The sequence below is a fragment of the Lagenorhynchus albirostris genome, chromosome 14 (assembly GCF_949774975.1).
Source record: "Lagenorhynchus albirostris chromosome 14, mLagAlb1.1, whole genome shotgun sequence".
Taxonomy (NCBI): domain Eukaryota; kingdom Metazoa; phylum Chordata; class Mammalia; order Artiodactyla; family Delphinidae; genus Lagenorhynchus; species Lagenorhynchus albirostris.
Window position 1 is genome coordinate 26,202,628 of NC_083108.1, and position 13,496 is coordinate 26,216,123.

At 43.6% G+C, this 13,496-nt stretch overlaps 1 protein-coding gene across 1 annotated transcript in view; it reads left to right on the top strand.

Annotated features, from left to right (window-relative positions):
• The first annotated feature begins 258 nt into the window (after window positions 1–258).
• SKOR2 (SKI family transcriptional corepressor 2) overlaps window positions 259–13,496 on the top strand; it is a 33,731-nt gene continuing 20,493 nt past the window's right edge. Inside the window, exons 1-3 of the mRNA XM_060121623.1 lie at window positions 259–2,853; window positions 3,877–3,940; window positions 4,298–4,372. Of these exons, the coding sequence (XP_059977606.1) occupies window positions 259–2,853; window positions 3,877–3,940; window positions 4,298–4,372 (2,734 nt within the window). The remainder of the gene's footprint in view (window positions 2,854–3,876; window positions 3,941–4,297; window positions 4,373–13,496) is intronic.

Here is a 13,496-nt window from a genome sequence, read left to right on the forward strand (position 1 = left end):
GCATTTCCAAAGGATGACCTTGAGGAAATTTAAGAGATGACTTCCTTGTGTCTGAAACTTGCTTCCTTTGCCCAGTGATAATTATATCTTAACCAAAGCAAGGAAGTGATTATAATTCTTCAGTTAGCGACTCAACCCACCCCTCTCTCTGTAAACTGAAAAAGCTCTAGTCAACGCTCTAGTCAACGCTTTCTCCTTTCCCTTCCAGTCTCCAAGGCCGACCCGGAGAGCTCGGCCCGGGCTTCCGCGGCGGAGGAGATGGCTTCCAGCCCGCTGCCGGGGCCCAACGACATCCTGCTGGCATCGCCGTCGAGCGCCTTCCAGCCCGACGCGCTGAGCCAGCCGCGGCCGAGCCACGCCAACCTGAAACCCAACCAGGTGGGCCAGGTGATCCTCTACGGCATTCCCATCGTGTCGTTGGTGATCGACGGGCAGGAGCGCCTATGCCTGGCGCAGATCTCCAACACCCTCCTCAAGAACTTCAGCTACAACGAGATTCACAACCGCCGCGTGGCGCTGGGCATCACGTGCGTGCAGTGCACGCCGGTGCAGCTGGAGATTCTGCGACGCGCCGGGGCCATGCCTATCTCATCGCGCCGCTGCGGCATGATCACTAAGCGAGAGGCTGAGCGTTTGTGCAAGTCGTTCCTAGGCGAAAACAGGCCCCCCAAGCTGCCTGACAACTTCGCCTTCGACGTTTCGCACGAATGCGCCTGGGGCTGCCGTGGCAGCTTCATCCCCGCGCGCTACAACAGCTCCCGCGCCAAGTGCATCAAATGCAGCTACTGCAACATGTACTTCTCGCCCAACAAGTTCATCTTCCACTCCCACCGTACGCCCGACGCCAAGTACACGCAGCCGGACGCAGCCAACTTCAATTCGTGGCGCCGTCACCTCAAGCTCACTGACAAGAGCCCCCAGGACGAGCTAGTCTTCGCCTGGGAGGACGTCAAGGCCATGTTCAACGGCGGGAGCCGAAAGCGCGCGCTGCCCCAGCCGGGCGCGCATCCCGCCTGCCACCCGCTCAGCTCGGTCAAGGCGGCCGCTGTGGCAGCGGCTGCAGCGGTGGCGGGAGGTGGGGGACTGCTGGGCCCGCACCTGCTGGGGGCGCCCCCGCCGCCGCCCCCGCCACCTCTGGCCGAGTTGGCGGGCGCGCCGCACGCGCATCACAAGAGGCCGCGCTTCGAAGACGACGACGACTCGCTGCAGGAGGCGGCTGTCGTGGCCGCCGCCAGTCTTTCGGCCGCCGCCGCCAGCCTGTCGGTGGCCGCGGCCTCCGGCGGCGCCGGAGCGGGCGGGGGGGGCGCGGGGGGCGGCTGCGTGACGGGCGTTGGCGCCGGCGCGGGCGCGGCGGCTGGCGCCAAAGGGCCACGCAGCTATCCGGTCATCCCGGTGCCCAGCAAGGGCTCGTTCGGGGGCGTGCTGCAGAAGTTTCCAGGCTGCGGGGGACTCTTCCCGCATCCTTACACCTTCCCGGCTGCAGCAGCCGCCTTCGGATTGTGCCACAAGAAGGAGGACGCGGGCACCGCGGCCGAGGCTCTAGGGGGTGCGGGCGGCGCGGGCACGGCGCCCAAGGCCGGCCTGTCTGGCCTCTTCTGGCCCGCGGGCCGCAAGGACGCCTTTTACCCGCCCTTCTGCATGTTCTGGCCTCCGCGGACCCCGGGCGGACTTCCCGTGCCCACATACCTACAGCCCCCGCCGCAGCCGCCCTCGGCGCTCGGCTGCGCGCTAGGAGAAAGCCCGGCCCTGCTGCGTCAGGCCTTCCTGGACCTGGCCGAGCCTGGCGGCGTGGGCGGGAGCGCCGAAGCGGCCCCCCCGCCGGGTCAGCCCCCTCCGGTCGTCGCCAACGGCCCGGGCTCCGGCCCGCCGCCTCCTGCGGGCGGCGCGGGCGCTCGCGATGCGCTCTTCGAGTCGCCCCCGGGCGGCAGCGGCGGGGACTGCAGTGCGGGCTCCACGCCTCCGGCCGACCCCGGCTCCGTGTCCGGGACTGGGGCCGCGGCCGCCGGAGCGGTCCCCGTGGGTGCCCGAGTGCCCGCGCCCCACCACCCGCACCTCCTGGAGGGGCGCAAAGCCGGCGGAGGCAGCTATCACCATTCCAGCGCCTTCCGGCCGGTGGGCGGCAAGGACGACGCAGAGAGCCTGGCCAAACTGCACGGGGCGTCCGCGGGCGCGCCACACTCGGCCCAAGCGCATCACCACCAACACCAACAACCGCACCAACACCACCACCACCATCATCCCCCGCAGCCGCCGTCGCCGCTGCTGCTGCTGCCCCCGCAGCCCGACGAGCCGGGTTCCGAGCGCCACCACCCGGCCCCGCCGCCGCCCCCACCCCCGCCCCCGCCGCCTCCGCTGGCCCCGCAGCCGCACCACCGAGGCCTTCTGTCCCCCAGTGGCACCAGCTGCAGCTACCCCAGCGAGGACAGCTCCGAGGACGAGGATGACGAGGAAGAAGAGCAGGAGGTGGACGTGGAGGGCCACAAGCCTCCCGAGGGCGAGGAAGAGGAGGAGGAAAGTCGAGACCCCGAGGACGACGAGGAGGAAGACGAGGAGACAGGGGTCCTGCTAGGGGACCCTTTAGTCGGGGGCGGCCGATTCCTCCAGGGCAGAGGGCTGTCGGAGAAGGGGAGCAGCCGGGACCGCCCGCCGGCTGCCGCGGGCGCTTTCCCACTGGCCCTGAACTCCTCCAGGCTGCTGCAGGAGGACAGGAAACTGGGTGACCCCGGCGGCTCGGACCTGCCCCCGCCCCCGCCCCCGCCGCTGGCCTGCCAGAAATCAAGCGGCGGCCTTAGCAGCAGCCCGGGCAGCCCGGTCCACCATCCATCACTGGAGGAGCAGCCCTCCTACAAAGATGTAAATATCCCCTTTAGGCTCCTTCAAGCTAATTATTATTATTTAAATGCACCTTTAGGCTGAATCGGTTACATATGCGCAGGAAAGATGAATCACCAGATTTCCCCACAGAAATGAAATATTCAGTGTGTTTGGGAGGGCTTCTTTCCTACCAACTGTCCTCCATAAAAATGTAGTTTCTGGTCTCTCTCTTACAAAGCCTCTCAAAGGCCTTGGGGCCTCTATTCCCCCCTATATTTAAGTTGGCTGCTTATAGAAGTTGGGAAAGACCCCTAAATTGACCAAGTCCTTCCTCTAATCTACCAATCTCTTTTGCCCAACTCCCTGCCCCCAGTTGAGCACAATTGTTCCCCCAGAAGCAGTGGGACCACAAAACTGGTGCAGTCTGAATGATCCTATCATTTTTCTTCTCTGTAATTCAGTGCCTCCCCGAACCATGACCCAGAAAAGATCAAAAATACATTGACTTCAAAAGTTAGATTCAGTTTTATTTGAACTGCTTTAATCAAGGCTGGAACCCCAGAGCTCTAGCCAGAATGGACACTTCTGTAAGACATTGTGTCCAGTAAAACAAAAGGCAGACTCTTTAGCAAGACTGGCTTCTCCCAAACCAATCTCCACCCACGTGAACATGCTACCTGGGGCCCCTAAAGACCAAAGTTAAATTTAAGTGGCTGAGCGTTGTGTTCACTCAAGTGTGCATAGAAAACACTCTCAAGGACTTCAGAGTGACGTGACTCTGTCCTAACGTAGTGTAGATGTGACAAATAATGTGGCATGTCGATTTACAGAGTGTAGAATAGGTGCATATTTAACATACTACCTCGTAAAGGATAATGCAGTTACGTGCAGTCGTACATTTGTATTTAAGCACAACTATTCAGAGAAGATAACCATCAAAAAATGAAGTCTCCTGAGGCTCCATGGAGTCACTTTTATTGATGCTTCTTCCTGCTGACTGTTGACATTAGCATATGGTTTCATCCAGGCATTGATTTGTGTCTCTAATTCTTCTCCATACAGAATCAGAAAACTAAGGAAAATAACCAAGTAATTTTATCTACAAAGGATGAAAACAACTTTTCAGGTAAAAGAAAATAACCCCCCAGTTTTCTTTCCTGCGTTTAACCATTTCTGTGAGACTCACACCCAGCATCTCCTGCCTCTACCACCATTCTGTGGGTTTTCATCCATTGAATTTTGAATTTTTTCATACTACAGTTTATATTTTAATGGGCAGCATTTCTGTAGTTTCCAAGCAATGGCAATTTTCCAGATAACAGCACTGTTGCCCCCAATCTCAACATACGTCTTTGCATTTAAATGGCATCAGTACTCTAAACATACACAGATACATAAATACATGTTAAAATTCTTGGATGTCTTTGTTTCCCACTTGTCAGTACAGACTCACTTGCAGATTTTGTGTTTTGTTTGATTCTAGATAAGAACAAGGAGCATAGCTTTTTCATCACAGACTCTGATGCTTCCGGAGGAGATTTTTGGAGAGAAAGATCAGGTAGGCTGGGACAAATAGAAGGAATGAAGAGTCAGATGACAGAGAGAAGGGCTGAAATTCATAATCAGAAGACTGAATACTTAGTACAAGGGTAAAGATAAAAAACAATTCCTAGTAGATATAACTAAGAAAAAACACAAATGGGAAAGCAGTGACATTAATAGCAATAAGATTATTAATTGCTGGGCATATTTCAGAAGAGAATTCAGAAATATATCAGGTTACACAGTGAAACGGGCTGGAAAAGCATAAAATGACAATAATTGAAATGTTCTCTTAGAAACCTTCCATTAAAAAGGATCACAGCTTATTGCTTTTAATATCTGTCAGAAAGACATTAAAGGTGTTTTATGACATCTATGCCAACATTTATATTATCTCCATGATAATGATCTCTACACAAAATGTATAATACATTTACAAAAATTACATTATACAAATTAAATGAAACCACCTTTTACTGATTGCTAAATGTCTCCAAGGGGTATGGGAAAGACGTGATTAGAAGTTTTGATACTAAGTTGTCTATTGCAGTGTCTTAAGGAGAGGGTTTTGTTTCTTGGGAAAAAGGAATCTAATTTTCCATTTATGTAATGCAAACTGCCTTGGCTTTGACTATTCACGGTTAATTGACTGTCAAACGAGGTTGTTATCCTGCGGCAATGTCTGCAAATTTGCCTGTCAAATGAGACAGAGAGCAAGCTAGGAAGTGAGGGAGAGGGAGAAAGAGTGGTGTGGGGAGAAGAAATAAAGAAAATAGGATCTTAAAGGAATCTTATATAACAGCAAAGTACAATGAAAAAGGTCTCCAAACCTTTGTTTTTATTTTTCCTTAAAGGAAACTTTTCAGTACTTTAAATGGCAAAAGGCAAACACCTATTTTAATGAAAAAATAGCTTTATATATCATGGGAAGAAAGCTTTATATATTGTGAGTTATTTCCAAGTTATTTCATGAGTATTTTCTATAAATATTGATCAACAGCCAGTTTGGGCTGACTATGCTAAGGAGTTACTAAGAATAATTTGGCGATGTATCCTTGGCCGTATCAAGTCTCCATAAAATTGTGCATTCTGGCTGTACCTGTTTGTTAGCACATTTTAAGTGTTTTTATTATTATCACTTTCAATTAAAGCATAACCCTTTGAAAATTCAAAAAACTCACCTTTCACAAATTTGCTCTGTGTCTAATATGATAAAGTTGTTAAATGTGGATTTTTCTGTTACAATCTAAAGTGTACAAAATAAAGTCACAAAGGCAATGATATTTGCCCAGGAACTACCTCTTCCCTAGTGCGATATTTCACAAAATTGAAGCTTGAAATAGAAAGGATTGGTACCAACACATTTCTAATGGGTTTGCACACACACACACACACACACACACACACACACACACACACAAGGTTTATAATTCTATTTGATTGATTCTGTAATATCTAACCATTTCCCAGACATTTCTGGATAGTCGATTGCTTTTCTTTGTTTGCTATGTGTAGAAATTAACAGACATTGGAAACAACACATTTATGAATATAAAGAAAACACTTTTGGAAACATTTCTCAGCCCCATATCAAATGATATTTAGCAGCTCTGTAGAGCTAAAAACAGATTTAAAAGTAGCCCAATTTTTCCCATGCCTAGAAACCACAGATAGGAGTCTATATGTACTCTAGTGAATGCAAATTAATCGGGCTGTTTCAACAGCCGAAGTGGATGGAGACCTTTGCTGGGGGTGTGTTGTACAAACGGTGAGCACTTAGAGAATTCCCATTCCTCTCTAACCGAAATAGACACAGATCAGAAAGAGAGTTTAAAACCAGTGTCACATCCTAGTGGCATTGTCAATAACTTAATTTGGGAGGAATTTTTATTTGTTTTTATTTTATGTACAATGCTATTCTGTAAGCAGCGCCATGAAGCTCGAAGTCCAATAAAATAAGAAAATTTGCATGTAGCAATGACTTGTATTTTTTAAATAATGTAAGCCATTCAGAGCAGGACAGGGACCCCACTTTTCATTTACTCATCTCAAGACAGGTTTTAATTTACTGTTGCTTGTTAAAATTAGTACTTTGTAATTTATATGCATTAATTTTAAGGTGTTTTTGACTGTCTAAGTTTGGAAGTTTTTATTTTTTAGTTGGCTGTTGGTGATATTAAAGTTCAAATTATACTATACATGTATTTAATATAAAATAACACATTTAGAGAATAATTCACACCAGACTTCATTTCGCTAAAGCATAACTCATTAGAAGTCTCCTTGGGCTAAACTCTTACTCTATTTGGGTGCAAATTTTAAAGAAAATAAAAATAAAATTTTATAAATATTCTATAAAAGATGTAAAATGTATGTAGTCTTTTAAGGGGTATCAATGATTTGTACAAAACTAGGGGACAATTTGATGTTTAAATTGTTAAATTTAAAATAGTTTCCATAGATTTAATGAGAAAATCCAAATTTCACAATCTGAAATCATCTTTTTAGGAACTTTAATTTCCTACCTTGCACTTAACAGCTAGTATTCATAATTATCATAAAAAATTTAAGTTAACATTTTTACAAATGTGTATACCCATTAGAAATCTAAATGTATTAGAACATACTGATTTCTTTACTGAATTATATTCTCTTCATTACGTGTACATGAATAGTCTCTATAGATTTGTTAAAAACTGAATTTCTCTTCTTCATCTTCCTCCAATTTGGATGGCTGGGCTGTTTCCGTTTGGAAACAAGTTCCTCCTGGCCTTGGAAGGGATTTGGTTCCCCCATACTTAGGAAGTTCAATAAACCCCAAAAAAGTCGTTAGAACCCCAAGCATGATAGCCAGAGTGGGTCAATAACTACAGAATCCACTGTTGTCTGATGTTCAGATGGAAATACAAATGTCAAAAGGATGTAAATAAAAGTATAATCAGGATCGGTGTTCACATAAAAATTCCACAGTGTCTGGAGCTCAGGGCAGTACAGTCAATAGTTATGTTGGTAATAACACCTAGTCATGCTATCGATGTATTACCAGTCCCTCCCTCACAATAATTAATTTGATACAGATTCCCAGAGAAACTTGCTCCACACTGATATTCTGTATTACAGTTTCATTCTCACATTATTCAGAGAAGTATGTAGGTAGTAGGTTATATCATATTATTATTATCCTGTATTGAATGTGAGACAGGTGGAACATGGAAAGGATGAAAATATATTATTGACATGAACAAATGTTTGGGTGAAGAGTATATTTTGTTAAATTTATCTTGGAATCTTGGGTCACAAGAATTTCACCCTCATGGTTCCTTTGCTGAGCCTGCAGAGAAGATATTTTAAACACCAGAAAGTGTTAAGGAGTTTGGGTTGTTGTAGGACTCGCTGTACCTTCAACTGTCCTTGCTTGTAGGAAAGATCAGCTCACGGTCTTCACGCTGGAATGCACATTTGAGAAAATCCCCAAATGGTCACCCAATTGGCCTATGTTTTGGTATTAATGTATTTACTTGTGATCAGACACCAAGAACCTGTTCATTTAGCAAAGTGTCAAAAATCCAGATGAGCCAAAGAGATTATGAAGCCTGTGATGAACTGCTTTGTAGTGGTAGCAGTAGAATGCTTTATCTGGAACACCTTGCGGGTGAATGGAGCTACTTCTCCCCATGTAACAACTGTTATCTTCCACATGTACATGATAACATTCATTTGTTTATTTACTCAATTACTCCCCAAATATTTCAGAATACCTACTGTATGCTAGGTATTTTGCTAGGCTCTGGAGATTCAGAGATATAATCAACGCCAGTCCCTGCTCTCAAGTTGCTTCCAATCAAAAGGAGGGGAAGATAAGGTGTAAGGCAGTATGAATACTATAATAGCAGTCTACACAACATAACATCCAAAAAGGTTTATATAACCATATGTCCCTTTAGCCAACGTTTAATTCAATCATCATTATTGGAAAATATCAGTGTTTTATTTCCGTGCATATACAGTGTAACATAGAAGAATGAAATGTCTTTTCAAACTACCTAATAAGTCAGTATGCAATTTTTGATTTTTACATGAATTTTTCACTCCCATAACAATCATAAATGTAGTTTATCAGGAAATTTCTGACCTTTCTCTAAACAAGTAAAGATACAGACTTATCTTTAAATGATAGGTACTTGCTTTAATTTATCCCTAATACAAATTCAGTTTAGCAACAATATTTAGTTCCAGTTCATTTTTTTAGTTCATCATTTTAATTAAGTTTGGCCTTTGTTCAACCTTTCATCCCTATTGGTAACTGTTACTTTTCAGCGATTTCAAAAAGATTACATTTTTTAATGATTTTTTCAAAAACCTCCCGTTAATGGTCATTAACCTTACTCATAGCAGATATTATACTTCTTTATAATTAGAGGAACCAAACATAAAGTTTTAAGCAGCCAAAATCCCCCAGAAGCCAGAACTTTTATCTGTAGGTCTCTTTAAAATAAGACCCATTGCTTTAAAGCCAAGTAATATAGATTAGGGGGATGGTAGTTTGGTCAAAATATTACCTACTCAAAAATATAAATGACAGCATTTTGCTTGCAATCCCAGAGTAAGGCTTTGCATATCCGTTTTGAATAACTTTAGTGAAGTTAAGTGATTTGAAATTGAATGCAGTGGGGTAAGCTGGTGAGGCAGCTGAAAGCTATTGCAGGTCAAGGAAATCACGTAAAGTGGAGTCATCCTCAATTCCAATCCCTTTCATTGTAGAAACGCCAGAACCATTGGACTCTGAGAGTGGCTGCATCTTGTTATATGTATAGAAGTTTTAAAATCAATTTGATTTTCACTGGTATAATTCTCTAGTGTACTTAATATGCTATGGATGGATTTCTGAGAATAGTAAGAAGCAGTTACACTTCTCATGAATATATAGCAGATGAGGCGCTCTGATTTATTATTCCATTCTATTTTAGAACATGCTTATGATTTTTTCTAAAAAAAGTAAAAGAAGAAGAAGAAAAATTCTAAAAAGCACAGACTAGTAGATCTGAGTTTTGTCACTCACTTACTAGCTGACTTTGGGTAAACCCTTTAAGTACTTTGGCCTCAGTTTATCCACCTCTAAGTTACTACTGACATTTTTATGAACAACGAATTTTGAGGTATTTGAATATATGTATTCAAAATTAGCTAATCCCCATATTTCAAATATAAATTTCTTTTTATTTATGGAAACATTTTCCTTCTTGTGGTTTTTAATAATTTATATGAAAATCAAGTAGATAGAGAAGGACAATAAAAAAACTCTTCAGAAAAAAATAAAAAATAGCATTAATTGACAACACAAGTTCTAAAACTTAAGAGAATTCTAAATGAACTCACAATTCACTAATCAACGAAATCTGATATACTGATTCAAGAAGCAATGTGTATGTAGCTCACAATAAATTTTGATCACGAACTGTAAATTTTGTTGTAATTCTTAGTTAACTATAAACTCAAAAATATTAATCTTGCTCTTGTTCCCTTTTTTGGCTAATGGAGTTAATATTTAGTTAGTTCATTTTGCAGCATACCCTCTCCAGTGATATTGATTTTCTTTTCTGTTCTATGACCTCACTACCATGCCAGACGTCACAGGGGATGAGTTTAATGTAGAATTTAGCACCAAGAAATTAACAGAAGTCCATGTCCCACTGATAGAGGAGAAAATTACTTAAGTCTGCTTTCCGTGTAATTGATTTTTTAATGCCTTAATGCAAAATGTTCTCAGAAACCTCTCTAAACCATACATTGTGCTAAATTTTGTACTACTTATACAAACTGTAGATTAACTTTGACCCCATCCAAATTGTAACTCTAAGGTAGATTGTTAGGGAAAGAGAAAATTAAACTTCCAGAAATTTTAAATTAAGTCAGATTATAAAGCTAAGATTAATTATTAAAATTCAGTGTTTGTTTGGGAGTTAAACGTATATAAAAGGAGTCTCTCTTGATCAACAGAGGCCAGGCCTGTGCTGAGGCTGTTGGGAGGCAGAGGGCAGGCCCAGCCTGCCCTGAGGGCGTGACAGTGCCCTGGGAACTGCAGGCAGACACCGTTGGTAGCTTCGCACTCTTGCCTTCCCTTCCGGGGTCTGCTCCCCTGCACTAGAACACATGCGATAGCACAAGTCCCCACGAACTATGGAAACATCTGGATGTTTGACTGAAATTTTTTATTCCTCACCTAAATATTAGAATCCATGTGAATTTCATGTATAGACACAGCCCCAAACTAAAACAGTGTCATTGACTAAATTTGCCCTTCAGTGTGCATTTTCTGAAATGCATTTTTTCCAAATGTTTTTCATCAGTTGTTGTCAACAACAATCCTGGGGGAACAGAGAGGACCTTTCAATGACAAGCAACTTGCTAGCCCCTAGGGCTGCAGGCTGGGGTAGTGCCCCTGAGTGCTGGCTGCAGGCTCAAAGGAGACTTTAAAAGGGAGACAGCCAAGATAAGGGATAGGAAAAGGAGTGGGATTGAAAGGAGAAGGAAGGAGGATGTATTGCCATAGAAGGGATGGGGGAATGCTAAAATTTTTACTCTTCATCCAATGTCAGGCATTTTATATTGTACCCTATATACTTTGATGCCCTATACACATACAGGGTACAATACTTAAATGATCTTATTTATTGAATTCAAGTTTAGCTTGAGAACAGTAATATCTTTTAATCAACTTCTCCTCCCATCTCATGACCACCAACAGAACAGGTCATCTGACTTACTCATTTGGCTCTTAAAATTAAGTGAGCTTTTTAAAATTGAAAGGTATTTTAGCTGCTGGAGGCCACGGCAGACACATACGTGAATTAGTATTTTCATGTCTCAGTTAACATTCAGTGCTACAGTTTTATTTGTCCCTGAAAGAAATTTTCAAAATGTCAGGTAGGAACAAAAATGGAAACAATCACAAACTTCCCCAGTAAACTGAAAATATAGAGTAATTCTTAGACCATACAATGGATCAAACTGTGCTTGTTCGTTCGTAGGAATGAGTTAGTGCTTTAAAAACCTTATGACAACTGAGGATTTACAATAGCATTAGTTTGTATTTCTTTCACAAACCAAATTGGATTAAATGAAGTACAACAAGTGTGTGTGTGGAATACATTTGTACCCCTCCCTAGGGTTCAGGTGATGGGGGTTACCTGTAGGGCAGGATCTCTCTGCCTTCAGAAAGCAGATTTTCTAGCTGGGGAAGATCAGACTAGCATAGATGAAGCATTAGACAAGGTGGCAGAGTAAAGATGATAAGGACTTAGAACTTCAGCCCAGGAAGGAACAGATCAGTGGCATCTGAAGAAGTTGGGAAAGGTTTTATGAAAGAGTAAATGACACTTGGGTGGCTTTCTGATTTTGAGTGGATGGGGAGAGGAGGGGGACACCTTAGGGAAGAGAAACAACATAAAGCAGAGCCAGCAGATGTGAGAAATAAGAGTCTGTCTTGGGTAAAAGGTTTGTGCTTAGTGACAGAGAAATACAGCTTGGCTGAGCCGGATGGGACAAGGTTACAGGAGAACCTGGAGTCTCCCGGGGAGGAGTTGAGTGGATTCTGCAATGTAGACCATGGGGAAACAATGCAGGTGCTCGAGCAGAGGTGTGCCATAATGTTTAAGAGAAAGTCATTACCGTTGTGCCTTGAAACGTAGTGCTGGTGAATCTATTGGCTGTTTTGGTCTTCCCCCCCGCACCTTTGGATACTCCAGTCTCCCTTTCATCTGCTATTTACTGCTCATGTCTGCTTTGGCATGGTGTATTCTCACATCCATCCCTCTTGTACTTCCAATTTCTGATGGCTGTGTAAGGGCCGATCCAAGGGTGGGGTGGAGCTTTCCCCTGGGATGTGGGACCACCTGGCCCTGGAGGACCCTGGAGAGACCAGGGAAGCAGGGACCATGTGGCTCCAAGCTCCCTGGCCCCTGCTGCACTCAGCAGAGGTATAGTTTCTCTGATGTGGCATCACACTGCCTCTGCCCCCCTGGGGCGAGCAGGCTTCATGGGCAACAATGCAGGTCACAGTTAACTGGCCCTGTGAGCATGTGCTTGTGGAGAACTGGTGTGGACTCATCCCTGAGCAGCAGGTCCTCATCCTGTCAGTCCACTGGATGCCTTTTATGCCCTAATTATCCATCACTCCCCAACTTTAAGCCACTCAACTATTTTCTTTTACAGTTAAGATCTCTATGGCCCCCCTCCACCCTGGCCTTTTTGTCACTTTTTTTTAAAGGGGGGATATAATGGGAAGGAAAGTAAGAATTTTAGTTTGGGGATTTCTCCAAATGCATTCATTAATTTTGGAAAAGTAAAGTGCATTTAACCTGATGGAATATTTATAAAAATGGAAAGCTCATTGTCAACTAAATCTCATTTATTTAATCTAGTATTAGACTGCCTTTTTTTTTTTTTAAACCAGATGGAAAACATTAACAGTCATAGTGAACAAACATATCCAGGCTCCCAGAGGTCATTTTTAACCACCATTAACAATCTGGTTTTCACAGATTAGTAATATGCAAAAGGCAACGGTCCAGTGAAAGATACACAAAAGGCAGCTGAAGCTTCTGTGCTCCTTATTTACCTAACATTGAACCATTTTTTAAAATGCTTTGCAAGTGAGAAATTTGAATCTTCTAAGCTCAAAACTGACAGATTTTTCTGAGAAGTTGCAGCAAAATACCTGTTTCAAATAGACACATGTAAAATATTAATTAATCCTTCACAAAGCGGATGAAAAGTGTATTATTAATGTCATCGGTAGATTCACCTGTGGTTAATATAGTTTTATTTACTAGCTATTTGTTTAATGCTTCATACCAATGTAAACCTCCTAACTGTGAAGTAGAAAAGAAATGCAATTTTACATATATTATTTTAATTTTTTAATTTAATTATCTAGTTGAAATGTAATATAAGGTAAACAGTCCACAAAATACACTAGTAGGTCAGAAGAAGCTGGTCTCTAATGTGATAAGGAAATGGCTTCTAGAGTTGCCTATTCAGAAACTAACTATCTCATTTAAATCATGTCTTGAGGGGTTGGGAAAGTTGTAGAATGATAAAATCTCATCCTGCTCTGTAGATAGATGCAGAGATGTGTGCAT